Source organism: Agelaius phoeniceus, chromosome 14 (genome assembly GCF_051311805.1).
Source record: "Agelaius phoeniceus isolate bAgePho1 chromosome 14, bAgePho1.hap1, whole genome shotgun sequence".
NCBI classification, from domain to species: domain Eukaryota; kingdom Metazoa; phylum Chordata; class Aves; order Passeriformes; family Icteridae; genus Agelaius; species Agelaius phoeniceus.
In genome coordinates this window covers 20,881,637-20,908,166 of record NC_135278.1, presented here as the reverse complement: position 1 = coordinate 20,908,166, position 26,530 = coordinate 20,881,637, and the positions used below count along the sequence as shown (strand labels likewise).

The 26,530-nt window shown below is 47.3% G+C and overlaps 2 protein-coding genes across 7 annotated transcripts in view; one reads left to right on the top strand and one right to left on the bottom strand.

Annotated features, from left to right (window-relative positions):
- Nucleotides 1–2,386: 2,386 nt before the first annotated feature.
- On the top strand, nucleotides 2,387–9,331 carry CD40LG (CD40 ligand). Its single transcript, XM_054641526.2, has 6 exons — nucleotides 2,387–2,586; nucleotides 4,767–4,904; nucleotides 6,086–6,128; nucleotides 6,429–6,485; nucleotides 6,763–6,825; nucleotides 8,748–9,331. Exons 1-6 carry the CDS (start codon nucleotides 2,431–2,433, stop codon nucleotides 9,137–9,139), a joined length of 849 nt encoding a protein of 282 aa, XP_054497501.2. The 5' UTR covers nucleotides 2,387–2,430; the 3' UTR covers nucleotides 9,140–9,331.
- Nucleotides 9,332–13,195: 3,864 nt separating this feature from the next.
- Nucleotides 13,196–26,530, bottom strand: part of ARHGEF6 (Rac/Cdc42 guanine nucleotide exchange factor 6) — a 38,682-nt gene continuing 25,347 nt past the window's right edge. For 3 of the 6 annotated variants that reach the window (XM_054641520.2, XM_077185850.1, XM_077185849.1), the window contains 11 exons: nucleotides 26,360–26,506; nucleotides 25,413–25,499; nucleotides 24,357–24,435; nucleotides 23,394–23,527; nucleotides 22,989–23,114; nucleotides 20,243–20,263; nucleotides 19,350–19,443; nucleotides 18,152–18,241; nucleotides 17,345–17,444; nucleotides 16,464–16,518; nucleotides 13,196–15,543 (listed from right to left, as the gene is read on the bottom strand). In XM_054641520.2, coding sequence (XP_054497495.1) covers nucleotides 15,403–15,543; nucleotides 16,464–16,518; nucleotides 17,345–17,444; nucleotides 18,152–18,241; nucleotides 19,350–19,443; nucleotides 20,243–20,263; nucleotides 22,989–23,114; nucleotides 23,394–23,527; nucleotides 24,357–24,435; nucleotides 25,413–25,499; nucleotides 26,360–26,506 — 1,074 coding nt within the window. In that variant the 3' untranslated portion in view covers nucleotides 13,196–15,402. The remainder of the gene's footprint in view (nucleotides 15,544–16,463; nucleotides 16,519–17,344; nucleotides 17,445–18,151; nucleotides 18,242–19,349; nucleotides 19,444–20,242; nucleotides 20,264–22,988; nucleotides 23,115–23,393; nucleotides 23,528–24,356; nucleotides 24,436–25,412; nucleotides 25,500–26,359; nucleotides 26,507–26,530) is intronic. The other 3 variants (XM_054641521.2, XM_077185847.1, XM_077185848.1) reach the window with 3 other exon arrangements.

Below are 26,530 nucleotides of genomic sequence, written 5' to 3'. Positions count from 1 at the left end.
GGCTGCCTCTGTCCCAACACATTCGGGCATAGTATTAAATGATGACTTGTCATGTAATTTAGTTTCACATGTAGTGACTTCCCCCAGATGCGTTAAATTTAGAGGAAATGCCAAAGAGCCCTGGAAAATGCTGCTGAGTGTGGTGGGGCTAAGGCAAAGCATGACAACTTCGGGGAGCTGATGCTGCTCCCCACTGTGGCTTCGTGGCCCTCAGCTGTCTGGAGTATTATTGGGGATTTTCAAATGGCTTTCTGCCTATGGCAAACTTGCCATGATAGGGACAGTATGCAGGAGCTTGATGTCAGACCAGATGCCTGAGAGGAGACCAGGCTGGGCCTTTCCAAAGATTATGGCAATTTTAAGACAAAAATAAATAAAATCAGGCACTTGGCAGGGGCCCCAGGCTGTGAGTGGGCTTGGTCCTCTGCGCAGCAGAGCTGCAAGCCTGAGGGACCAGGTCCAAAGCTCAGTGATACTGAGGAGACCCTCTTTGGGGACACAACTAATGTATTCCCAGCACTGTTTATGACACCTTGTTGCCACTGGGAGGACACTCCTGAGGAGACTGGAAAGCCCTGGTGAGCTGAGCAGCAAGGCAGCCCTTGGATGGTCAGGGTGTGTGGGCAGCCCTCAGAGTACGGGCACTCAGGGGGATGGACTTCAGCAGCTACTCTCTCCTCTAGGAGGCAAGAGGGGAGCTGACCTCGGAGCTGGCAGTCTCTTCCCAAAGGATGAGCCCTACTCCTCACTGCAGAGGTGCGACAGTCCTGGCAAGCTGAAGGGTTACATGACTCCAAAGCACCAGCTAGGACCTCAACCCCAAGGCATCCTCTGCCCTGTTACTCAAATGCTGCCCACAAAGACCCTGGAGCCATCCCACACTTGTGATTAGGATGTTATATTTAGGACCACAGTGACCTGCTAAGGTCAAACCCTGATTCAGTTGCAGAGGTGTTTGTGCTTTGTTACCAGCATTTGCATTTGCAACTCATAACACTTTAACCACACAGGGCAGGATGTGGGAAAGAAGGCAGATAGGAAAAGCAGATGCTGGACTCCATCCTGCAATGCTCTAAGCAGCTCCAGAAGGCACTGTGTACCCTCCTCTCCTGGGGCTGCTGGCAAGCAGGACCTGTTCAGCACCCCCCACCAACAGGATCCAACCCTGTATTAGCTGTGTGCACATCTGATAAGAACATCTCCTCTAGCATACCACTTTCAAAACAACTCTACATGATGGTTGATGAAGCCTTCAAACCAGCACTCCAGTCCTCCTCAACACATTCTTGCAGCCCCCCCTCCTCTGCATCCCAACAAACCCCCACATTTATTCTCTTTACATGGAGAAAATGAGGTCTGTCCCCTGTTGCAAGCAATGAGGACCCCCTGGTATTTACTTGGTGTATTATTTTAGCAGCATTACATGTACTCATGAATGTTGGATTCCTGAAGAGCTCGGGGGCAGGACCTCACCTCCCTGCAGCCAGCTCGAGAGGCATCAGGGTGTAGAGGGGACATGGGTTTCTCAAGGTTGCATGGCAGTGATGATGGAAGGTCAGAAGCTGGCCGGAGTATCTGGCATTCCCAACACCCCTTTTCGTGCCTAGGTACATAGATACAGGTAACAGGAATAAGTGGGGCAGGGTATGAGATGGCTTGTGCCCTTGGGTACAGGGTGAGCACCTCACTAGTGTATCAAGAAAGCAACTTAAAACTTGTCTCTGCAAGCTAATAGCCAAGCACCAAGCTCAAAGTCCCATTGTCTGCTAAGGAGCATGAAAGCTGTGCCCACACCAGGGTTACAGTGTCTGTACAGATGGTCCTTTCTCCCAGATCATCCAGCCTACCCAGGCAGAGACATCATCCAGGGGTGGCACGAGGGAAAGCAGAAACCAGCACAACCCACCTGCCTCAGCCAAGCATCTTCACTGCAGAAATCATCCTTCTCTTAGAGGAAATCAAAAGGAAAAGCTGTTCTTCCCCTTTTGAGAAACAACCAAATTTCTGAGTGCTTCCCAGCCCCTGGCAGCCCATAATACTGCTCAGCAGCTCTGTATTTGTATTCAGTGTACATTTCTTTTAAGGCAATTTGCCACAAAACTTTCATCCACAACAGTAAAAAAAATCCACCAGGGAATATTTTTGAGTGATTCAAGGGCAGATATGAATATACAAAATAAGAACCTTTCTCTGTTTCTGGTATAACAGTAGGAAAAAGCATGGAAGTGCAACAGAAAGTCTAAGCAACTTTTTTGTTGTTGTTTGTTGTGGGAGATGGTAGTGAACAAACCTACCCACTATGAAGAGCTTTTTTCCAGGAAGTGTGGGTTGCTGTACCCTGTATCCCCTGAGCAGCAGGCGCTCGCACCACAGTTCTCATGCTACTTGCAAGCAGTGCATTTGGAGGAGCCCCAGCAACGTGCACGGAGGATGAACGAACCCTATAGCCCTGAGGCACCCCGTCCTATCAGCAGCACATCCCCTGGCACCATGAAAATGTTCATGGGCTTCCTCAGTGTATTTATTGTAGTGCAGACCATTGGGACAGTGCTCTTCTGTTTGTATCTTCACATGAAGATGGATAAGGTAAGCAGAGAGAGAAAGTTGTCTCTGTCCCTGCTGGATTGCTGGCATGCTTTGACTTCAGGTCTGGTGAGATCCGCTCACCAGGAGGATGAACATGGTGGAAAATGGTGCTGACCACTGGATGGAGGCAGCAGTATCATTTATCTCATCCATGTTCTCATTTCTGCTTTAATTTGCCATGAGAATATGTGGGAGATCTGTTCCCCTTGCAAACAAAAACAGAATGACCAATTGCCAAGAGACACCTGGAATTAATCTGCTAGCTGGTGGCTAGTCTGAGGACAAGAGGGTGTGGTTTAGGCATGCAAGTGGCTGTTTGAGGCTGGTGGTGGTTTTTTCTGATTTTGTAGCACTTATTAGCACTGTGACATTAACTGAGAGAATGAAAGGTCCAGAAAAAAAATTTTTTTCATGTTTCGGTGATTTTATCAACATCTCACTTCAGGTGCTGTCATGTAGATTAGGGAAGAAAAGACTGGACCCTAGTACTTCCTCTGTTTTTGAAGGTACACAGTACTAGTGATCCTGTCCCATACTTGACACAATATCTACGAAAAAGTTAAAGTCCCGAAAGACGTTTTTGAGGTTGGTATGGCTGCAGCTGCACTGCATGATGCCTAAAATCACTAATCTAAAGCTACTTTCTTTCAAGCCAAAAATGACTGCCTGCTAAAGAAATAGGTGCCTAAAACCCAGAATTCATTTTTCTTACCTGATACATTGATACGGTGGATGTTACTGATTTTTACATGTGTCGTTTCAACTTAAATTGATATTTAGATGTGTGGTTTCTGATCTACAAGGGTGGAGAACAGTGTTGAGCTAGAGGGGCTTTAATATTAGAGGGGTTGAAGGGGACTTCACTGCATGGAGGTTACAGGCTCTCATGAAGGAATGTGTAGAGGGTCTCTGGCAGAGGGAATGTGGCTACAGGGGGACATGGCTGAGGATCTGTAGAGGCAGCTGAAATGCAGTCACAGGTGGCAAGAAGATTTCAGTTGCCTTCAGTGCTTGTGGCAGGGCTTCAAATCTGATCCTCCATATCTTGGTGCTACCTGTGCTGAACTCTCTGCCTGGCTGTGTGTCTTCATGTCCAGCTACACTTCCTCTTTACCACTTAACTGAATGTTAGATTTTTACAAGGAACAAAAAACCAACCAAAAAAACCCAAACAGGTGTAAATATAAAAATCAGTATTTGGATGCATTTAATTATTTTCTTATTGGCTTTCTGATTTTTTTTTTTTTTTAATCTGAAGATCTTGGCACAATTCAGCCCCAACCTACATGTTGTTTTGTTTTGCTGGAAATGCTTTTAGTCAATAAGTCAGTAGAAAAATTTTTAAACCCCTCTGAGTGGACAGGGCAGTGAGGGGCTGAGTGAGCATCCCAGCTGCCTGCTAAGGCCGTTGGGGAAGGACCTGCAAAACTCCTGAGCCACCCACTGCGATTTCTGTTTCTTTAGGAAAAGTTAGAGATGGACATTTAAATTAATTATCAAGGTGATAGAAGATAGATCCTTATTGAAAAAGCAGGGCAAACCCAAGGAAGGCAAGAAATGACGAGGAGGACTCCATCTTATCAGAAGGCTAATTAATTACTTTATTATACTATATTGTTCTATATTACATTACATCTAAACTGAATCTGCACAAAGCACTCGACTGCACAGAATCTTGTGACTGTCTGCCAACAGTCCCGACACACACACATGGATTCAATTGGTCAATGAATCAAAATACTCACACCAGAATTCAATTACCAATTTCCTTCAGGTAAACAATCTCCCACAGTGCATTCCACTTGTGAACAACAAGAGGAGTAGCAATTGAGATAAGAATTGGTTTTTTCTTTCTTTTCTCTCACTGATTCTCTCAGGTTCAGAGAATGTGAATCCCACAGATCCTTAGCAATCCTCCTGTCACCTAGCACTGCCATTCAGGGTGAGCTCCATGGGTTCAATTCCCAGTGGATGAGGGCACAGATGCTGTGTTGGGTGTCTGGTGGGAGCTCTTGCTGCCCATGGTTTGTCTGCCCACCTCATTCCAGTGCTGAACATCCGACCCTGATCTTCCCAGGCTGGATTTGTTGCCGGTAGGAATGCAGCATGGCTCTGCTGCCAGCCGTTGCGGGTTTCCTACTAACATCCCATTGACCCTCCCTTCTCTCCTCTGTCGGCAGATGGAAGAGGTGTTGAGCTTAAATGAGGATTACATCTTCCTGAAGAAAGTTCAGAAGTGTCAGACAGCAGAAGGTCAGAAGTCGACATTATTGGACTGTGAAAAGGTTATAAAGGGCTTCCAGAACATCCAGTGCAAGGTACATGCAGTTGGGTGGATACAGATCCCACTGAAGAAGGAGAGGGGCTCCTAATCACACACAGAGCTTCACCCCAAGCTTTTTTTAAAACCATGGATGCTCTTTACTCTTAGGCTGTGAAGCACATGCCCTTTTTTATACTGTATTCTTTTTACACGATATTGATATTATTGAGAAATCACATTGATTTTTTCCTAAAATGCTCTTGATCAGAGGACATCTAGCTGCAACATGCCATGGTGTGTTTGTGCCTTGTGGTGGGCAGGATGGAGCTACAGCCACCTTGGCACTTCTCCCTGATTCCAGTCTGAAAATAATTGATTTTCTGCTGTCTGGCACCTTGCTCCAGTCCTGTGCTGGGTGGCTGTGAGGATGCTTGTGGCCACCTGCCACTGGGAACACGTTTCTGCCCACTTTGCCCAGGTGTCAATGACAGTGCAAGGCTTGGGCCAGGAAACAGCTCCTGGAAACCAGTGAGAAGGAGCATGAGGGTGCTATGCAAATTGCCGCGCCATGGACTCAGGGATGGCATCTCTAGTTGGATCAGGCTCCTCACATTTGGATGCAGAAGGGCCAGTTTGCATTGCAACATGCATTGCAATGAGGTGCTCTCATCCTGCTCAGCCCTGAATTCACTGCTCAGGAGTGGCTGTGCTGGCTGGAGTAGACAGGAGAGGAACATTTCTTCTTCATTGTCACTGCCTGATGACAACAAATGCCTCAGCTAAACCTACCTCAGCTAAATCTTCAGGTTTGCAACAGTACCCAACAGACCACCAAAAATTGTGTCTGAGATAGGCTGTGGTCAGCAGTCCTGAAAACCCCAACTGCAGGGCAGGGGTGTACATTGGCAGCACTTACATCATGGCTCTCCCACATGAAAAGGAGATTTTTCTTGTTTATCTTATTGTTTTCAATAATCTTTACCCATCATTTTAATTGAATAAAACCTAAGACGATAAACCCTATAAACTCCTTGCTGCAAACAGCCCAAGGTCATGTGTGAAGCTGGGGAAGGTACAAGAGGGACTCTCTGGCTTCAGATATGCTCTGTCACGAACTGGCAGGGCTGTTGGAGCTAAATATCACCAACCTTAGCAATGACCAGAGCATCTTTTATATAGAAACTTTCAAAATTGTTGATTTTGAAAAAAACCCATATATTTTTGCTGTTGTAACAGGACGGACCCCCCAAGGAGCAGCCTAAGTTTGAAATGCAGAGAGGTGAGTTTCCTGGTGTAGCCAGTGCACTCATGACTTGCTGGGGCAGGGTAAGTTCCTTGGCCTGGGAAGGGGTTTCCTTCAACAGCCCATGAGTTTCTCAGGGCATGGTGTGGAGGCAGGGTATGGGTTGGGGTTTGGAGCATCCCCATGGGTGTAGGACTGAGCTCAGTGTGAGCTGGCAGACTGGGACACTGGGCATGGCTGTCTCCCCAGGGCAGGCGGTTCTGGGTGTCTGAGAAGACAGTCTGAAGTTGTTGAAATTGAGCTCAAAATTAAATCTGTGGCCTTTTTACGTGGCAGGTCCTCAGCACCATGAGCATCCCCATGTGACACACAAGAATGAAACATCTGTGGCAGGTGAGGTGTGGGCACATCCAGGTCCTGTTCCAACGGCGGGCGAGGTGGCACCATCTCCTCCACAGGCTTCATCCATCAGAGGCTTTACCTCAGAGGCACCTGCAGGTCTTTGCTGAGTGGAGTCCTGCCTCACTCTGGGCTGGGGGTGGAATCTGGAGATGATGTCTTTGCCTGTAGAGAAACATTAAGGGCGGAAGGTGCTGCAGTCCCTGCAGAGGAGGGCTGGGGAAACAGTGAGTGCCAAGGCATTAATAACACTGGCCTTTCTAAATTGCAGCAGAGAAGAGGGAGCCAATTGCAGTTCACCTGGCAGGTCAGCAGAGCAACAAGGCAGGCTCAGGTAAGACCGACTCACTTGGTCCTACCTTGACCAGGGAGCCAGAGGGACACAGCAGTGTGCATTCCCAGTCTTGCCCTGTGGTTCTCTAAGGGTGGGGAATGGGACAGAACAACTCCGCACAAAAATGTGCCCCCAAAACACAGCAAACCTCCCAGTAGTCACGTCGCCATGTGCACCTGTGCCATGTGGGGTTCACGCATCCTGATTGTCCTCAGTAGCCCTATGTGTGCCTTCCTAGAAATGCACCACAAGGGCTTAATCTTTCCAGTGTTTTTTATGAGTGGAAAACTTTTTAGCTTTGTATTTAAGGAAAGCAACCTCCCACTTTTCTTTTGTTCTCAAAATAGATCTTTTTGCTCTCCTGGCCATCTCTTGCTAGGGTGGCTGCTGCTGGAGGGCTCTGCTTGTATTTGCATCTGCTGATCCTCTTCTCACCCATAGCGCTCCTGGTAGTAAGATGGGCAGGCTGAGGGCTTTACAGTCACAACATAGGGCTCCAAACTGGTTTAGTCAAGGTGCAATTATTCACAGCCATGGCCACATCAGGTTTGAGAGAAACACCTGAGAAACACCTTTTGCATTTGTGCATCCCACTGTATCGGCTGTGGTTGCTCTTGCTGCTTTATCCCTCGGCTTAGCCTTAGCTTAGGGACTTCCCACAACAGCAAGGCTTACCAAAGTGAGTATGAGCTTGCACAGTCAGTCACTCCATCTGGCAAGGATTTCACAATCTAAGCACTTCTGATTTAATTCTGGAGTGACTGACAGTAATCGGCAACTGCTCTTTCCGTCTCTGATGCAACATTTCACCAGTGCTCAGTCTACCTGTGGAAAGCTTAGTGCTAGATAAGATCAGAGAAGTGAGAAACTCGCTGTATTTTAAAACTCCCTGCTCAAACACTTGTTGAGCCTATAAAGCAGAGTTCAGAGAGCAGCAGTTGCCTGGAGCTCAACTCTGTGTGGGGAAATATCCCTGTGGGATGCTTGGTCAGGGCCCATGGGCTTCGTGGCTCCTCCAGGACTACCCATGGTGCACTGTCTCTGGGCTGGGGTAGTCAAACCCATTATTCTCCTTGGAGCCAAGTCGCTCCCCCTGGCTGTTCTTCCAGGTGTCTCTGTAGGCTGGGGAAAGCAGATGTCCAAATTCCAGAGGTCATAGCTGAGCTCAGCCCCTACAACCATGGCTTCCAGGTCTCTGTATAGGCTTATCTGCACTAACCACATGAGCTACTGTGATGACACCAAAAGTGTCCCAAAATCCATGGAATCACCTGATCTGTGTGGGCCATGGTCCTGGCAATGGGAAACAGCACTCACTGTGCTAAGCCCTTGCTTAGCACAGTGAGTGCTGCACTTAGGTAGGGATAGCAATTGTGCGATGGTAATTTTTGTACTTCCTTGGTAAAGCCTTGCCATCTCCAGAGGCCAAAAGGAGGAAGGACTCTGGAGGAAAGGCAGCCCCCAGATGGGAAAAAACTGGGATGGGAGGCTCTGAAGAGCAGAGTTGCAGCATATTTTGGTAGTGCTCTGAGGGTTTGGAGGGTGTCCCACTGAAGTCCATGAAGCCAGCAAATGGAAGTGACACTGTTTTGTCTGTTGTGGTAAACACAGGCAGTCCTCCTCCCCACTAAGCATTTCCACTTGGCTGGATGAAGGAAGCTAAACGTACCTCCACTCACCTATCCTGTCAAGGCTGACAAAGCCAGTGATCAGCAAACAAGGGTTAAATCTGCTCTGGCCTTGGGGAAGGGTCCCCGCTCCCCTGGGCTGGGGATGGTGTCCTGGGCTGGGTATCCCACTAACTGCACCTCACAGACAGACAGAGGCTTTGAGGCCAGATGTCTGTGGGTGTCGCCCCAAATCAGCCTGCCAAACTGGAAGTCTCCTTCTCTGATCTCACCTGCCATGCTCTCTCCCTACAGTGCTGGAGTGGAGGGAGACCGTGTATGGCCCCACAAACAGCTTGATATCCAACAAGGAGGGGAAACTGAAGGTGGAGGAAGCAGGGGTCTACTACATCTACTCCCAAGTCAGCTTCTGCACCCCAGATGTGTCTTTGGCACCCTTCACCCTCTATATTTATTTACATATCCCCAAGGAAGAGGACCGGCTCTTGCTGAAAGGACAAAAGACACAGACCTCCTTGAAGACACATGATGAAAAACACTTGAAGACCGTCTGTGCACTCCAGTCCATCCGTGTGGGAGGTGTCTTCAACCTCAGGGAAGATGACATGGTCTTTGTCAATGTGACAGACTCCACAAAAGTGAGGTACAGCCATGGCTACACCTACTTTGGCATCTTCAAGCTGTAGTGAGGAAAGGGCTGTCCTGAGCTGGGAATTCAGGCCAACCTTCTTGAACAAAGTGCCTTTCCCTTTTCCCGTTATTTATGTTCCCCTGCCTCTCTGTTTTTCTTGTTTTTTAATTTGTATATTTTGTTATTTATTAATGAGGGCCAAAGGGCCCTGAGAACACAAATGGAACAAAGTTTGAAGCTGTTATTATTTGCTTTCAGTTTTTATTCTTTAGCAGCCAGTGATTTGGTACATACTGGTGTTGTGTGTCTGGGTCCACCACACCCCACATTCCTGGCAGGGTCCATGTCCCTGTTACGTCATAAGAGCTTTGTTTTCCAAACTCTGCCATCAATGTTTCTTTCCTAAAAATGTACGATGGCTCAGGGCACTTGAGCCAAGCTGGGTTCATGCATATCTCCGGCACCAATCTGCTTACAAACATCAATGGAAAAACATTAAAAGGCTTAGGAACATCTTCTCTAAAGGAATCAGTAAGTCCAGCACTGTCATTGCATGGTAGCTGCTGGTGAGGCAATGTTGCCACTCCAGCTGTCGGCTGTATCTGGAGAACCCCCTTTTTTCCATCCATGCCTGTCAGTGAAACTCAACCAGCTTCCTCAGGGTGGCACTGCTTTGGCTGGGTTCATACTTGGTGACAGTCACTCCACACCAGAGGGGTGATTGGTGGCTGAGGGAGGACTGCAGATTTCAAGGCAGAGACAAAGTAGGGCACTAGTGGTGGTCTGCTCTTGGTGACCTGAATCAATTCACCAGACTGTCCTCCCACCTCTGCAGGCAGAGGAACCTTTGCCTGTGGACATTTTCACTACCCTGTGGAAGGGGCACTGGGCACCACCATCAAAATTGGAACTGCATCTTCTCCTGAGACCCCTCCTACTCAAGGAGGAGGACCAGGAAACCACAGGGGTGGCAGGACCACCTACTTCTTCCCTCCAAGACATGTGTGCAGAGCATCTTCTGACTGTCCTCAGTGAGGACGTGTCCACAGAGGCATTTTTTCTGGAGCTCCAAGAGAGCAGGACTGTGCAGATGCCCCCTTGGGCAGGGGGTACCTGGGTGACACTGCAGACTAAGGTCTTCCCAACCCTATTCTCCAGCTTGGTCTGCAGGGAAGGTGATCAGGGCACAAGGACATTGATTGCATTTTAAAAAAGGTTTGAAGATGATGCATGTGACAAGCCTGGGGTTTTTGGTTATACAGGTCACACTTAGAGTGTCGAAGTTTGGAAATAATCTTGGACACCAACAAGTTTGCAAATGAAAGAGCTTCTAGATTTGGACAGTCTTTAGGCTTTGTTGTACTGGAGGCTGCAGGCCTAGTCCTAACATAGTGCCCAAATGCCAGCACTGGTGGTACAGAAAGGGCATTCTTTGCACAGCTCATTGCAGAGCTCGGTGCCCAGCACAGCCCCCTTCCAAACCAATAGAGCTCAGGGACTGTTTGGTTTCACTATAATTTAGTAAGTATTTTTTGGATGTTCTCCAAAATTAACTTTTTTAGGGGCTGGACCACTCTTGTCTGACATCTTGTATGAAGACTATTTATATTAACTAAACCCATCTTATATTTGTAACCAAAGAGACCGAATGCCAGAGCACTGTGCATTATGCTGTGTTTTGCAGCATAATTCAGTGCTCGTGGTTCCCCCTTCCACAGTGTGGGGTTTCTTCCACTGATCATCCCACAATTAATACAATTCATGGATTCAGACATAGGTGGCTCTGTATGTTTTGAACGCTGCTCAACCTTCACAAATCAAGGCTGAGATTTCACAGGGTCCTGCTTGGGGGTCTGGGGACCCAGAGGGCAGTGGGGTGGCACTGGGGGGTCACAGAGGGGACAACCAGTCCCAGAAGCCTCCAGGGGCAGCCATTCCACCATGCTCCTTGGGGCATGCTGAGGTTCCAGGGCCAGGCAACACTAGGGACATTTTGGCAGCAGAAGGAAACAGAGAGCCCCTGTCCTGGGAGGGCAGTGAGACACCAAGGCTGAAGCCCCTAGCACAGCAATGAAACAGAGGGTGGGGACTAGTTTTAATGGGATTTAGGACACCTGACTGAAAGAGGATAATTCCTGCCTGTCCTGAGGTCATGGAGCCTGCAGGGATGTCTCTGCTTCAGAGCAGAGGGATGGATGCTGTGCATGCTGTGTGCGCAGCTGGGTGGCTGCTGCCTCCCAGTGCCCTGTGGTAGTGTGGGTCTGACCACATCCCCCTGCTCCTGCTGAAACACAGCCAGCCCTGTGGGCCGGGCTCCTGGAGGCAGTGCTGGGCTGCCTGAAGAACCACAAACCTCCACAGGGGAGGTGGAGGTGCTCGGTCATGGTGGGAGTGTGGGTGGGAGCTACAGGAGAAACCAAAAATGGTGCAAACTAGCATGGTCTGAGACGGGGGGAGAAGCTTGGAGCAAGTGAATGGGGAGGAGAGAGCTGTGAGGAGTGTGTGTGTGTGGCCAGAAACGAGGAGTAGAAAACCTGCTCATCACAGGCAGGGAGAAACTGTGATCAGTGCACACTTTGAAGCCTCCTGCAGCCCCCAGCCTCAATGGCCAGGAGCACCTGCCAGAGACCTTGGGCTGGGCTGTGGTCCCCAGCCCAGATCACTGAGCAGGGATCCAGAAGCTGCAAATTGCATGGTTGAGGAAAACAAAGAGGGGAGGAGAAATACAGTCATTAAAAAGTCCATAAATTCTGCAGCAAGGGCAGCAGATGCCAGCTGTCATCTCTCCTGCCTGTGGGTTGCCTGACCAACTCCAGCCCCTGCTCCCACGGCTGCCTTTCTCAGGGCTTTTGTTTCTGGCCTCTGTTTCTTAACTTGCCAAAAATAGCCCATGGGATTCAGATGTGAGGTAGTGTGTGAGAGGGGACGAGAGGCAATTGCTGCCATTCCGCTGTGTCCTTCTCCCCCAGCCCTGCCTGTTGCCATAGCTGGCACTGTTTGCTCTCCCCATGGAAAGTTTAAAGGTTGTCCATACATTGATTTTTTCCTTAACGTGAGGCCTCTATGCAAGTCCTCAGGCTGTGGATTTTACCGTTTCCAAACTGATTTTTGTTCTGAGTTAAGGGGTTGAGAGGGTTATGAGTTTGCAGGGCACATCAGCAGGACTGGCACAGGGGGTGATGGATGAGCAGTGCTGCCCAAGCAGCAGCATGGACATCTGCTGGGAGAGGTGTTTGTATGGTTCAATACACACTGATCTCACTAAATATATATAGATAGATAGATATAGATATATACATGTTATACATATATATATATATATAAAAGGTTGCTCCAAGCCACATCCAACCTGGCCTGGAACCCTTCCAGGGATGGGGCAACCACAGCTTCTCTGGGTAACCTGCTCTAGGGCCTCACCCCCCTCATAGGGAAGAATGAGGCTTTCTAATATCCCATTTAAGCCTGCCCTCTGGAAGTTTCGGACTTCAGTGTTTTTCCATGATGCACCCAAGGCTAGTGTTTCTTTTTTCCCTTGTTCTTTTTCCTACTCTGAAGGCTGTGTTTGGGGAAGGAGAGGAGTGTCCAGCCCTCCTGCCCTTGATCTTCCACTTCTACTGTGGGCTGAGACCACAGACCATGGCACATCTCCACCAAAGAGTTAAAAAACTCCCAGCCTGCAGGAGACGTCTTGTCCAAGTGGTGGTAGACCAAAGGAAATCCTGTCACCACACCTAATTGCCAGAAAAAAACCACACACTAACTAAAAAAAAATAAAATCTCAAACAGGCAGGAAGTCATTTATCTACAGCAACTGCCTGGTGCAGCAGAGCAGTCTGTTTTCCATAAAGCATCCTTGTGAACAGAGTGCATGTGGGGCCTGAGGGATGGAAATGCATCTCTTGCCCTGGGACCAGGTGCTCTTGGCCTACTGCAGGTATGGATGATGATGGGAGCAACAGTCCAAGTGCCAGCATCACCTTTCACACCAGTATTCCTACCAGTAAATCAGAGAGGTATGATGCTGCCATGGCATTTTGAGGAAATCGGGGATGCCCAAAGCAAGCACTGGCTTTGCTTTCATGGCAGAAACACAGGAAGCAGCTCCAAGGGCTAAGAAGTGACTTTTATCCTTTATTTGTTGAAAATGTCGATTAAAAAACTGTTCAAAATAAAAACATGTTAGAAAAGTTGAACTTGCATAAGTAGTTTACAGTAAATAAACCTACATGACAAAGATACACTGGAAGGCAGCTGACACAACATCCATCTAAAGACAGACTCACTGGAACCTATTTACAAAGCACTGTAAACAAAGTAAATATGGAAACATTGCTGTCCATCTGGCATGGCTTCTTTTCCTTTTTATTTTATTTTCTTGTCTTTTTTTGGCTTCTAGCTCTTGACAAATGCTTGATCCAAAAAGTCCCAGTGTGCTCTCCATCACATTACATCTCACAAACATGCATATGTACATAGCACGGGTTTCAACTGAGCCTGGGGGCAGCGAGGACACATTTCCACCCTCTCCCTGCAGTGTCAGTGGCCCCTGGTTTGCTCTGCATGTCAGCAGCCTAGTCCCCAGGCCAGCCTGGAGCAGGCAGCAGGGCCGGGCAGTACCGAGGGGTCTGGGCATGGCCTCCCTGAGCAGCAGTGAGTGTAGCAAAGGTCCTGCTCCTGGAAAACAATTCACAAGCACAGCAGGACTTGACTGCTGACCAAATCACTCAGCTGTGTGCCCAGGGAGGGATGTGGGGAGCTGCTATCTGCTTGGGATGCTCTGGGGATGGCAAATGTAACCAGACCTCTGTTTTGCTCTAGAAATAGAATTTGCTCTCGAAACCCTTTAAAGAGGGTTTCTTGTTACACTCTTGGAAATGTTTTGGAGTCTGTATCTCCCGAAACACCATTTGCAATGTCCTGGCTGAATTTTAATGGCAAGGAGAGAGTTGTAATTATTGCCTCTGTTATGTCCTTCACAACCAACATATGGTGTGACTGTAATGAGCTGTGGTGCCTCTGCACACCCTGGGACCATGCTGCCCTGTGAGATAAATAAGACATAATTAACAGAAGGTTGTTTTTATAATGCTGTTAAGGAAGGAAGGAAGGAGAACACCAGTTCTAAACTAGGGTATAACTCCAAATAAGATAAGGAGAGCTGATACATATGCATGTTGCCTGTATGCTGTGTTCAAGGAGCTGTCCAGGGATCTGGGAGGGTGTTGCACATCCTTGCCTCAGGAGCGTTCCAGCTCTTGTCAAAGCATAAATACCTTCCCTATCTCAAGAGAAAGTTCTTTTTCCTAGCAGAAAGTCCCTGTGGGGTGATGTGGGGAGAAGTGGCCACTGGAAACATTCCCAACCTTTGGGAAGGAGCAATGGAAAGCATGAAGTGGGCAGAAGGGAGCAGGGGACCAGCACATTTAGGGTTGTTTTTTTTTGTCAAGCAGTGTTTACATTTCATATGGAGAAAAGCATGTCCTGCAAGAGGAAGCACAGCAAAATTATCATCTCCTAGGCTACCTGGACACTCAATGTGAAAACAAAGCAGGGGCCAGGAATTCTACATCATGCATAAGAAAAGGGATGGGGGCAGAACAGCAGTTACCTGTTGTGCTAATCACGAGCTGTAAGGAGGCAGCACTGTGCAAAATACCTTCCTATGCGCTCTGACAGGTGCTCCAGATCTGGCTTCCCCCAAGGAGTTCAAACATCTTCATGTTAATTGCACATTTTAATCAGTATCAAGGCCACACAGGAACCACAGTATTGCTGGGCTCTAGTTCGCTACAGTCAACTAATGGGGAAAAAGAAGATGGATGGGAAATCTTCCCCAGTTGTGATTATCTGAAAAGAGAAGCATGGTGCTTTTTTGGTTTCTGCTCAATACCACCTCAGTAATGTTTTCATTCGATAAATAGGTACTGGTGCTTGTGGAAAGAATGAAAGCATTAAAAAGTGCTTAAGCTTCTTCTAGGAAACTGCTGCCCGAGCCTTTGTGAGCAACAATCACTAGCAGAGTTTGTATTTGCTCCCAGTAGCAGGTACAATGAGGTATTAGTTGCTGCAGATGAATTGTGAATCATGGACTGCTTGCTTACTGGTTCTGTTGTGATTGATTGTTTCTGCTTTATTTCCTTACTGGATGGAAGAAAAACTATTTTTTTCTCTATGACTTTTTTGTTTGGTTTTTTTTTTTTTGGTAACAAAATACCCCAAACCAACAAAATAAGGAGCAAGAAGAGGCAAAGGATCCAGTTCCACTTCCCAAAAATACACCTGAGGTCACACACCACTGCCAGCAGCTTCTCCATGAATTCAAGCGATCAGGGATGACTTGCGCCCGGTGTCCTCCCTGCCACACTCATCTGTCTGTTTCAGCAGCCTTCTCACCAGCTTCTCCAAGTCCTTCCTGGATTTAAGCTCTTCCTCCAAACACTGTTTCATCCTTTTGTTTTCCTGCAAGGCGAAAACCAAAGGAATAAAGATGCAGTTATGCCCATGCACTTTATGCAATGAGGTACTTCCATGCATCTGCTGCCTGATGCCTCAGAGGTGATGAAATAACAGAGACATTTGATAGGAGTTTGTGAGGATGAAGAACGTAAGTGGATCAGACCACGAGTAACCCAAACAGAGTCTTACTACCTCACAGACCTGCACAGAAGTTCCCTGACTTTGGGCAGACAGAAACATCCTCCCTGAAACATAATTTTATCTTGGGTTGAAGAACCCTTTTCCCCTCTGATGGTTTCTCCCACCTCCAGACTTGGGACTGGAAGGAAGAAGACATATTTCCTCTGAGTCTACAAGAACTGGTGTCCACCAGACCCCTATAAAATGAATGGTCAAGTTGAAAGAGCTTTTGGAATAGGGGGAAAGTTTTTCATGTTACTACAAAGACCAGCTCCTCCTTCCCTCTTGCTTTCTCTAGCACTCAAGCATGGAGGATGAGAGGAAGTGGTCTCCTGCTGCATCAGGGAAGGTTTATGTTGGATATTAGGAAAAGTTTCTTCATGGAAAGGGTTGACAAACACTGGAACAGTCTGCCCAGGGAAGTAGTAGAGTCACCATTCCTGAGAGTGTTCACAGAATGTGTAGGTATGGCACTTCAGGACATGCTTTAGTGGTGAACATAGGGATGGTGCTGGGTTGATGGTTGGACTCCATGATCCCAGAGGTCTTTTCCAACCTTAAAGATTCTGTGATTCTGTGATTCAGGAAGGTAAACCAGAAAAACACTAATGTTCATTTAGGAATTTGCAGGATTGGACCAGCATCAGCAAGACTTTTCCTGGCACTGACCAGCTGAAAATGATCCAGCACAGATTGGCTGGCTGTCACTCAACTCCCAGCACAAACAATCCCACCCAAATTACCTGCTTCAGCTCTTTGACTTCATCTTTCAGTGCATAAACTGTATCAACAAGGCTTCTGAAAAAATAAATTAAAGAAAAAAGAAATTAGAGTTGGTGTGCAGGAAAACAGTGATAGCATGGGAGGTGCTGACAGGAAAGTTGCAGCCAGATTCTGCTTCCCAAGCATCAGGCTGCTGCCTGGGAGGGGACTCTAGAAACACAGCCTAGGAACATTTATATGCCACTGGTCCAAAACTCAGGGCTCTCTTCTCAAACCTTGATACCTTGTTCTGCTTTGAGTTATCAGCAAAGGTCTGTGGCTTTGGCTTCCTTGTTTATGCTATGGCAATGAATAACAATGACTTTAAAGGTGGAAATGCCTGAGTATCTTTTGTAAAGCAGCCTTGATTCCTTGAGGCTGTGCTGCAAAAAATCAAATGTGAAAGGAACACACTGACTGGGTTGGAAAGGGAGAGGCTCAACACAGTCATCCAGATGTGCAAGTTACAGAACAGGCTGGGAGCACTCACAGGCAGGTGCCAGGCAGGCTCCCGAGGGGCAGAAACAGCTCAGTACATCAGTAGTTAAAAAAATAAGAGCCACTTGTTTGGTTCTGTTCTCACTGACCCCATTATCCTACATCTGGATAAGCCATAAAATGGGGATCCAGACTCCCAGAGGAATACAGCCATGTCAGGACAGCTGGGAGGGTGGCCCTGTCCTTAAAAGGGACAAAGTAGCCGTTGATATTGTCTGGTGGTTCTTTGCCAGAACTAAGGCAGCAGTCAATGACACCAGGCCTGCTCCTCTGTGGAGGCACAGAAAGAGAGGGCATCATTTTTAATGCCCTTCCAAAAAGTGACACAGGGATCTATCTGCAAGTGGAGACCAGCCACACTCACTTTTCCTCAGTGACCGTCTGGCCATTGCTTCGTGTCTCCTCTATGATGATTTTCTCTTCCTCAGGAAGAAGGACTTGGGGGATGGAGTCTTTACGGGAGCCTGTGTACAAGAAATATTCATGAGGGAGAAAAAGGGGTAATCTTCCCTGGTGCCCATGCTACATCAGAGACAGAAGCTCTCATTCTTCCTGCTCCACCATCAGCCTGGGGCAGACTGGAGATGTCAGCTACATCCCACTAACCCAGAGCTACAGCAGCAAGTGGAAAATTTTCAAGAGTACTTATTGCATCTAAAGTTACATCATGACTTATAAATGAAACCATTCGACTAGGGTCAAGAGCTCCCCAAAGAACCATGGCCTCCCTTTTTTATATGTACCATTATTTGAAATTTCAGAGATTTAATTGGCTGACATCTCACCAGCAATGATAAATAGTTATATTTCCAGAGGTGAAGATGTTAGATAGGTTCTTATGAAGCAGGTTGTTCTTAAACACACAGCTGATTGAGAGATAATACTCATGCTTCCTTTCTAAAGCTATAAGCAACCTGAGATATCATCAGGTAATCACTGGTGAAATAGCAGTGTCTCATCTGCCCTCCTACCTGCTTCATTCTCTGTGTTTAGGAGAAAAACAATGGCGACTAAACCACTAGGCAGATGAAGCTTCCTTATCTCAAAGATTGAACACTACAGTTTCCTAGCACGAGTCTCGTTGCTGTATGATGCAACATCTGTTTTTTCCCAAAGGGGTTATCAGTGTTGTGGGCAGAGTAGGAGCTAAATAATGTGTTTGTGTGCCCACCTGAGCTGAGAGCTTGCTGGAAGCCTGCCCCAGTACAGTATGCCTCAATCACCTTCAGGATCTGAGCATCCTCCTCCAGCGCAGCAGTACCTGTAAAACATTGCAAACAATAGCATGCACAAAAACCAAGGTACTCTGGCCTTGTCTCTCCCAGTCTTTGCTCCCAAGCCCCTTAAGAGATCATGCTGTTTCTTTGGCTTACTGCCTCTGGGACTTTGCCCAATCTGTTTTGTGGTCCTTTACATTTTTTGGCATCAAGTACCATGAACAAATGGTGTGAAAACTTATCTCTAGTTGCTCATCTTGGCAAAACTCAGGGGGTGATGCCCTACTTTGGGTGCAGGCAGCACCAGGAGATGGGCAGGCAAAGCAACCCTAGTGTGGGAGTTCTGGTACAGCAGCACCAGAGCAGGACTTGGAAACATGAGGTGTTAATTTCCAGCCTCCACTCAGTGCCATCTTCTCAAGGGAGAGAGCTAATCCTGGAGCTGTGCATGGCAGCATGACCATGGCTTGACCATGGCCTTTCATGTAAAGCCACCAAGGTGTGCCCCACGTGGGCTCTAGGGAGCTCGCAGGACACCCCTCTTTGCAGGTGAACATCCCTATTGGGATGGGGACCTTTTTGTGTCCTAATTCCCCATGGACACTGTTCTAGGACATGCTGGCATGGCCAGGTAAGGGTTTGTCCCAGCTGTCAGACATATTTTGGTGACTCTTGATGTGCAGTTTAATGCAGTTTTTAACTACTTGGAAGTAGTTCCTTGGCTTCATACTCAGAATAAGACCACCCACAACCCATGACCTTGTGCTAGCAATCACAAAGAGGGTGGTGGCATGTCTAGCAGTCATAACTGGGAGGGGAGGAGAAATCTGTCAGAGGCTGAGGACCCGTGCACTTCCAGAAGTCTCCCATGCTCAGGAGCACGTAGGCTCAGAGTGAGAGCATGGTGTCACATCCTGCACGGCAAGAAAGGGTGTTTTCAAAGTCCCATGGAGATCACTGAGAACACAGAAATCTCCAGAAATGAAAGAAAAATAGCATCACAGAATGGTTGGGGTTAAAGATCATCTAGTCCCAATCCCTGCCATGGGCAGGGACACCTTCCACTCGACCAGGTTGCTCCAAGCCCCATCCAACCTGGCCTTGAACACTTCCAGGGATGGGGCAGCCAAAGCATCTCTGGGCAACACTTACTTTTCCGAATAACAAACTCTTCATCAGATGGTTTTCTCTCAGTTTTCCTTTTTGGAAGAAACTTCTTCATTGTTTTTGGACTTTTGCTAGAATCCTACAGAGAAATAGACTCTTGTGTTTAACCAGAACCAATGGCAGTTGGAACAGTGGAGCAGCACAGATGGATGCAGCTACCCATGCTACACACAACACTTTAGAAAGCTACAAAGCAGACAGTGACAAAGTTGGGGAAAATTATAGTTTTTTCCCTTCACATGTACCCACTGCTCCCTGGAACAGCAGTGGAAATTGCACCTGCAGGTTTGGGCCAGGACAGACTCCTCTAATAAATGCAGCTCTTCTCTAAAATCCTTTATCCACAGAATTCAAATACATTCATAGCACTTTTAGTTGCTTACAAACTCTGTGGTCTGTGCTAGAAAACCCTAAAATGTGGCTTATTCCATTGACTTAATTACTAATATAAAAGAGTTGGCAAATAGCTCTGCTTCTAAATGCCCACAGTTTGAGAGTATAAATCCCATACACAAATATACACAGAGAAGAGACAAACACACATAAAGTTAGTGTTTGCTATGACTCCATGAGTAAGAAACACAAGTTTTTATCTTCTTCACTCAGTTAAAAGTCTTGCTGATTTGGAAAGAATTAGAGTATTAGTAGGTTACATGCGATAGGGATTTAAAGGAGAAGAGGCATGCCAGGAGGTTTACGTACCATAACACTAAATGCTTTCTGAGAGTTATCTTAAAATATATTTGCCAGCTGCTACTGACTCTGACAATAACTTACTGATATAACGAGGCAAAATTAGGGTCATGCAAGCACAAGAAGCATTAACAGAAACAAGCACTCTGTGACACAATGAGCCAAAGAGATGTATCTACCCTTACCTTTAAGATATAAGACATCCTCTACAATGAATATGCAAAGAAAGAGAAGATGAGTGTGAGAGACTGATGATTTTTATCACCAAGTCAATTAAATCCACAATTCTAAACCACATTTCAGTGTTAGTCCTGAGATTAATGCAGCACCCCCTCTGTCCTGGTTTTAAAGCACTATCAACATGCAAAGGAGCACCATGTCATGCAAAACTAAAAATTTATATGTGAGACACAGGATGAGTGGGCATTAATACACTCTAAACACAGAGAACATGCTTTCTTGGTTAGTAGTGGGTGTCTGTAGATGTTGGTTGCCTAAACTGGTGCTTACAACAGCAGGAGCCCCATGTGCCTGGCTCCATCCAAGTCCCAGGAAGGGCTCAGGGCCTGCCCTCAACACCAATTCTAAGGGCCTCAACCCAGCCTAGTCAGGATGCCAGGACACTCTGCCCACCCTGGTGACAATCTCCTGGGACTTCATCTTCTCAAAGGGGACCTTCCATCCTGACTTCCAAAGACCTGACCGTGTCAGGCATCAGCACTGCAACACCTCCCTGCTTCACTGGCAGGGACAGGGAGCTCCCTGCACATCCTGTGCAGGATTCCATCCCTGGATCCCATCCCTGGGATGCTTGACCCAGGGAGCCATGAGGTCGGCCCAGCAAAGTCCTGAACCCTGATGTTATAAAGTCTTCACCTAATGGAAAGCAGCCAGTTAAAAAACAATAGTAGAAGAAACGATCTATAAATAATTTTCCCTTTGCTAAACTGAATCCAGACACCTACAGAACTTACCTGTTCTGTCATTTCAAATGATTACTGGAAACAGAACAGGAAAAATACCCAATTTCAATGGAAATAACAAGAGTGAGGTGCCATACACAAGCAGGGTCTGAGGTTTCCTGAGCTGGGTACAAGGAAGTGTACAAGACTATGCCATCCTATCTTACGCTATGAGAAGACAAATAAAGTAACACTGGATGTCTACAAATCTCAGCTCATTAAATCAAACTGTCCCACTCATTTCCCTGCAAGTAGCCTTTAAAATTTGTATTCCTTCATTACATCTTCATTATAGGAAGGTGCTTGGATGGAACTGTCAGCATTGCTTATTTTGTGCTCAGCTTTAAATTAAAAAACCTAAAATACAGTGAAATAGGGATTCTGTTTAGGGATTAAGCATCCCAGAGGAAGAAATGAGACAGATGTGGATCTGCTTGGGCCAGCAACCAAACTTATTCCCCATCTGTCATCACAGGCTTGTGTCCATGAGTCTCTCTCCAGGCTCAGGCAGGACTGAGTACCAGGCTGTGCCTGCCCAGCTCTGCTGAACATGTTGGCCTTTGGGTTTCTACTGACATGGTCAGCACAGCTTGTTCCCATAGAAGCCACATTTTTGGTCCTATGACATTTTGCAGGATACCATCCAGCATCCTATCCCCTGGGACTCACTGTGGGCTAGGCCCCTGTGGCAAAAACCTCTCCCCTGCTTTCGACACAGAGTTTAATTCCTGCTATGAGTGGCAGGGGACAAGAAACTGCAAAGGACCATGGTATTGTATCCCTCAATCTGTCGTTTTTCTCACAGAAAAAATTCTCTTTTACCTCAAGCCAATATTTTTAATTGACCACACAAGCAAGAAAGGGTTTAGCCTCCATTAGGAATTTGGAACATGCAAAGATTATGAGTCATTTTCAGTCTGCTCAGTTAGTATTTAACCAAGTTAATTCCCAAACTGAAATGTGTTACTTTACAAATTCTAAGAAATAAATGCAACAAGATGCAATGAGGCTACATGAAACCTCTACCTGCAGCAGCAGACCCACAGTTCTGCCAGCTGCCAGACTCTCCATCCCTAAGTGCTGGGAGGGCTGAGGGGATCCGAGCCCCCTCCCTGTCCCCATCCCCACTGGGGCGGAAACACTCCCAGGGCCGCTGTACCAAGAAAGGCAGCTGACTCAGACCCAGAGTGCTCACTCAATAAGAGGAACGTTACCTGAGACACTGGTGAGTAATTCCAAAAATTTAACATGAGGTAGGGAAGGAGAGCACTACAGTTGTGGTGCAGGGTGACAACAGCACTAGGCTGTATTTTGGGTTTTCCCACACAAACTCCCAGCTCCCAGGCTGGGACTCCTGCAGATGAAGCCATCCCTTGGCTGCTGCCTCCCAGCAGGACCTTGCTGTGTAACACTTGGGTGGGTGGCAAAGGAGGGTCAAGCCCCACGTCCTGCTCCAGCCACCAAAACAGGGTGGAAGACACAAGAAGCATGGCCAGGAATTTTGCCTCTTCCTCATGGTGCACTATCGCTTCTCAATCCTGAACCACTGAGCTGCTGCACAGCTGGAGCTGAAACACATTCCAGCAGGGAGCAGGCCCCTGTCCACATCTCAGACCAAGGCAGGAAGGAGGAGAGAAGGCAGCTCCACCATGGCACTTCCAAAAAACATGGCTCCATGGGACACCCAGATGTAGGACTGGTGAAATCCAGCAGCTGAGAGTGCTGGATATGGCAGCCAACAGCTAACATTCAGCCTGCAAACACATGTACTCATGAGTCCCGTGTAGCACAAAGCCCAGGACAGCAACCTACATCCATCATAGGACTAGGGCCAAAGTGGCAGAGTAATTTCTCTCAACATCCCCAAGAACCTACATTTCTGTGTCCTTGCTGTGGGATACGAAACCTGTACACAAGGTCTAGGGATTGTGTGAAATCGGGGTCCTGGATAGGCAGGTGGGATTATTACCTCTTTGTAACTCAGTGCTGCTGAAGGTCTGAGTGGAGGAGCAGGACGGAGGCAGCTCAAGCTCCAGGGCTTGAGGATTTTGGGGGGTTCCAGAGGCCCACGGATCTGCCCAGCTGAACTAAATGTCTGAGAAAATAGATGAGAAGCAAACCAAGACTGTTAACCACCAAACAAGGTAGAGAAGTGGAGGGGAATGGACAAGCATTGAGATACTGAGACACCTAAGTTGCAACAAAAATAGGGCAGGATACATGTGAAATGGTACAAGCACAACATGGTTACAAAGCAAAAGGCAGGATGTGCCTAACAGCTGTCGTGTTACCTCAGAGTCAGGCTGCTGCTGAAACAGAGAGCTCAGGCAGCAGTGAGGAACCCGGGCAGCAGAGGCCAGGAGGTGACACTTACTGAATGAGGACTCCAGGACTGTGTTTTGGAGACGGTACTGCATGTCCCTTTGGTCAGCCTTTGCAAGTGGTCAAGCCATTCGTGCAAGTCCTGGCTGGTGCTGCAGGACACAGTGATCCGCTCCATCATGTTCCCTGTGGCAGAGGGTTAAATAACTGTCTTTAGCAAGTGGTAGAGACTCAGGAGGAAACACAGGGTGAGATCAGCTCAGCACAGCAGGAAATGGCTCCTCAGTTTGCACAGTCCAGTGGCTCCAAAAAGGTTAGGGCAAAGATAGAAGCATTAATCATTAAGAATCATTAAGGTTGGAAAAGACATCTAAGATCATCAAGTCCAACCGTTAAACCAGCACTGCAAGGTGCACCACTAAACCACATCCCTAAGCATGACAATGAGACTGCCCATCCTGCTCCAGGCACAGTGTGGGAGCTGCAAGAAATGCTAAGGGAACAAGTAAGATGAATGTGTGAGGCTTATTTAATGTTGAAGGTCATTAAACACAATACTTCCGTGATGAATAGGATCCTGACACTAAATACCACCAGCACAACCAGCTGCACTGCAGCCCAGGCACTGAGCATGAAATGACTTGTGTGTACCTACAAGTAATGAGATACACTGAATGGGGAAATAGGATGAAAGCTCCCTCATGACCAGAACCATGTATCTGTCAATAAATGAGGTACTCAGAGCTACAAGGCATGGCTACTGGATGCAGACAGGGCACACCAGTGCAGAGCAGTGCTACTGGGGCGAGAGATTTGTCCCATACAAAGCACTATGGTCTCCAAAGGCAGCCAGAGGCAGAGCTCCAGGGCACTTGGAGGAGATTGCCTCAAGCAGGACAGAGTTGCTCAGAAACTCAGACAACACATGGTAAAAGAGCAGGAGAAAGACCAGTACTTCCAGTGGCAACTGTTGCTTGCACTGGGAGGACTGCCCCAGGCAGAGGGCCCCACTGACCTGTGATTTCAAACATGTGCTCATTCCCTTCGGCATCTTCCAGCTTTGTCAGCATCATTCCTGCCAAAGGCAGCTTTCCCTGGGAGAATTGAAGAGCAGTCAGTGTCAGCAGGTCTGCTTGTTTCTGCTGATTCCTTTCTCTTTGGAAGCTGCCATTTAAAATTAATTTGTGAAGGCTTCAGACTGCATGAAGAGTCTCCTTTAATGTATGGAACTAGATTTCCCTGCACAACTAGGTCAAACCCCAGAGATGAGGCTCCCATGACAACTGAGTCATCCCTGGCTCATCTGCCACCCTTTCCCTTCGTTCAGTGCAAACCTTTTTCACAGTCAAGTCAGAAGGATCAATTTCCTCTGGCTTTTTCTGAAAGCCTTCCCCATCCCTCTGATTTGCATGCTGAACTGCCTGCTCACCTTACTCCCACCAGTGGGTCAAGCCAGAAAACCCAGCCAAATATTTCCCAAATCTTTCTCATCTTCCTTGTTACGACAATATGACACATCAAAACAAGAGCATCCTTTTCCTGGCAATATTGATGGTTTCAGACAGCTGGAGAAAAGCCAAGCTCTCAACAGCCATTGGAGGGTATGTAAAATGGTAAAACACAAGAAATGCAGAGTTATATGTAATAGTACCTCATGGACTGGAATTTTCATGCACTCTGCAGTGGGCTTTATAAGTATTTTCCAGAGATGGCACAAAACTGAGAGCCAGCTGGCTGGTCAAAACCCTACAGCTGGATCAGGACACCTTAGAGACAGACCCTACTCTCAAAAACAGCAGGTAGAACAACAGGTTTTGAGATTTTTTTGGGGTTTTTTTTGTTTTTTTGGTTTTTTATTTCACAGCATTCACTTACCAAATGCTGCTTAACCAAAGATCAGGACAAAGGCATTGACTATGGCACATGGTAAAGCCAAGCCCTGGTTCCCAGCCTGGGGTGTTTGCATCACAACAGAGAGTTCAAAGGATGCAGAGGACACAAATTTGCTAAGAACGATCTGTTTGGCACTTTTACACCGAATGCCTTGCAACTTCAAACTAAGCAGGCCTACCTGATAGATGAACCCACTCATCCGTGGGCTTGCAGACAGCATCAGCAAAACATTGGAAAATAACAAGAAATACCGCTCCTCTTTCTCCTGGGGGGATAAGAATTTAAGTTAGTCCAGTCTGCAATGCATCACAAGCACCTGCCTCTAGCAAACTGAACCTGTTGCAGCTGGAATCACAGCCTGTGAGATCACCCCTAAACCAACTATTCTGGCTTTTTTTTCTTTACAGCATCTCATTTATGTGCCAATTTTCCCTGCAGAGATTTTTGTCTGCATCCCGCTAATCCTCTTCCAACCATTGCAGAGTGCCTCAGAAGGCCTTGTGTTCCCCAGCATCCCACATCCCAAACAAGAAAGACTTTTGGGACTAGCTACTGCATGGGTTTGTTTTACAGGTCTTCCCTTCCCAGGGAAAAACTGCAACAGCATAAATTCAGGGCTAAGAGATACTTTCCCACACTGAGCATGCAGCACACATGGCTTTAGCACCACTGTGGAAGGTCTGTGTCAGGCACTGGTGTGATGCATTAGGACTAGTAGGACAAGAATCACTCCAGTTAGTTCCAGAACACAGTCAGCTCTGGGATGGGGTGTCAGAGCAGCCCCTGTGATGCAGATAGGACATTTTCTAGTCACTCTCATTTCTAAGAGTAAGTCACAGGGGAGAAAGAGGGAAATTAATGCGCTAAATGACACTGAGATACTACTTCTCTTGAAAAGTGGGTCACCAAAGGCCTGAAACTAAGCCTACAGGGTGCCTGATTCACTCCAAAGACACGCACGTCCCATTGCACAGATCTTCCCAAGGTAAAATTATTTACCAGCATTATTTGTCATCAGTTTGTGGCTTGGAAGGAGAGGAACTACCACCTCACATCACTTACCCCGGGAGCAAATGGGTATTCAGACATGAAGTCTACAGCCAGCAGAAGGAACACCACACTCACCTCACTTCCCCCAGACTGCACCATAACCTGGGACATGTAGATGACATTTCCCATCATTTTTATGTCCTCTCCTTCCCAGCGCTGGATGGATTCAGAAAGGATTTGCAGCTCAAGTTGTTTCCTCTTCCTCAGCTCCTGGCATTGTGACTGGGAATCACAGCAGAGCTTCGT

Bases quoted from the DNA above. Each gene is read 5' to 3' on its own strand.
- CD40LG (XM_054641526.2), top strand. From the start codon at position 2,431: ATGAACGAACCCTATAGCCCTGAGGCACCCCGTCCTATCAGCAGCACA. The intron at 2,587-4,766 runs GTAAGCAGAGAG...CTCTGTCGGCAG, and splicing joins TTCACATGAAGATGGATAAG to ATGGAAGAGGTGTTGAGCTT. The intron at 6,129-6,428 runs GTGAGTTTCCTG...TTTACGTGGCAG, and splicing joins TAAGTTTGAAATGCAGAGAG to GTCCTCAGCACCATGAGCAT.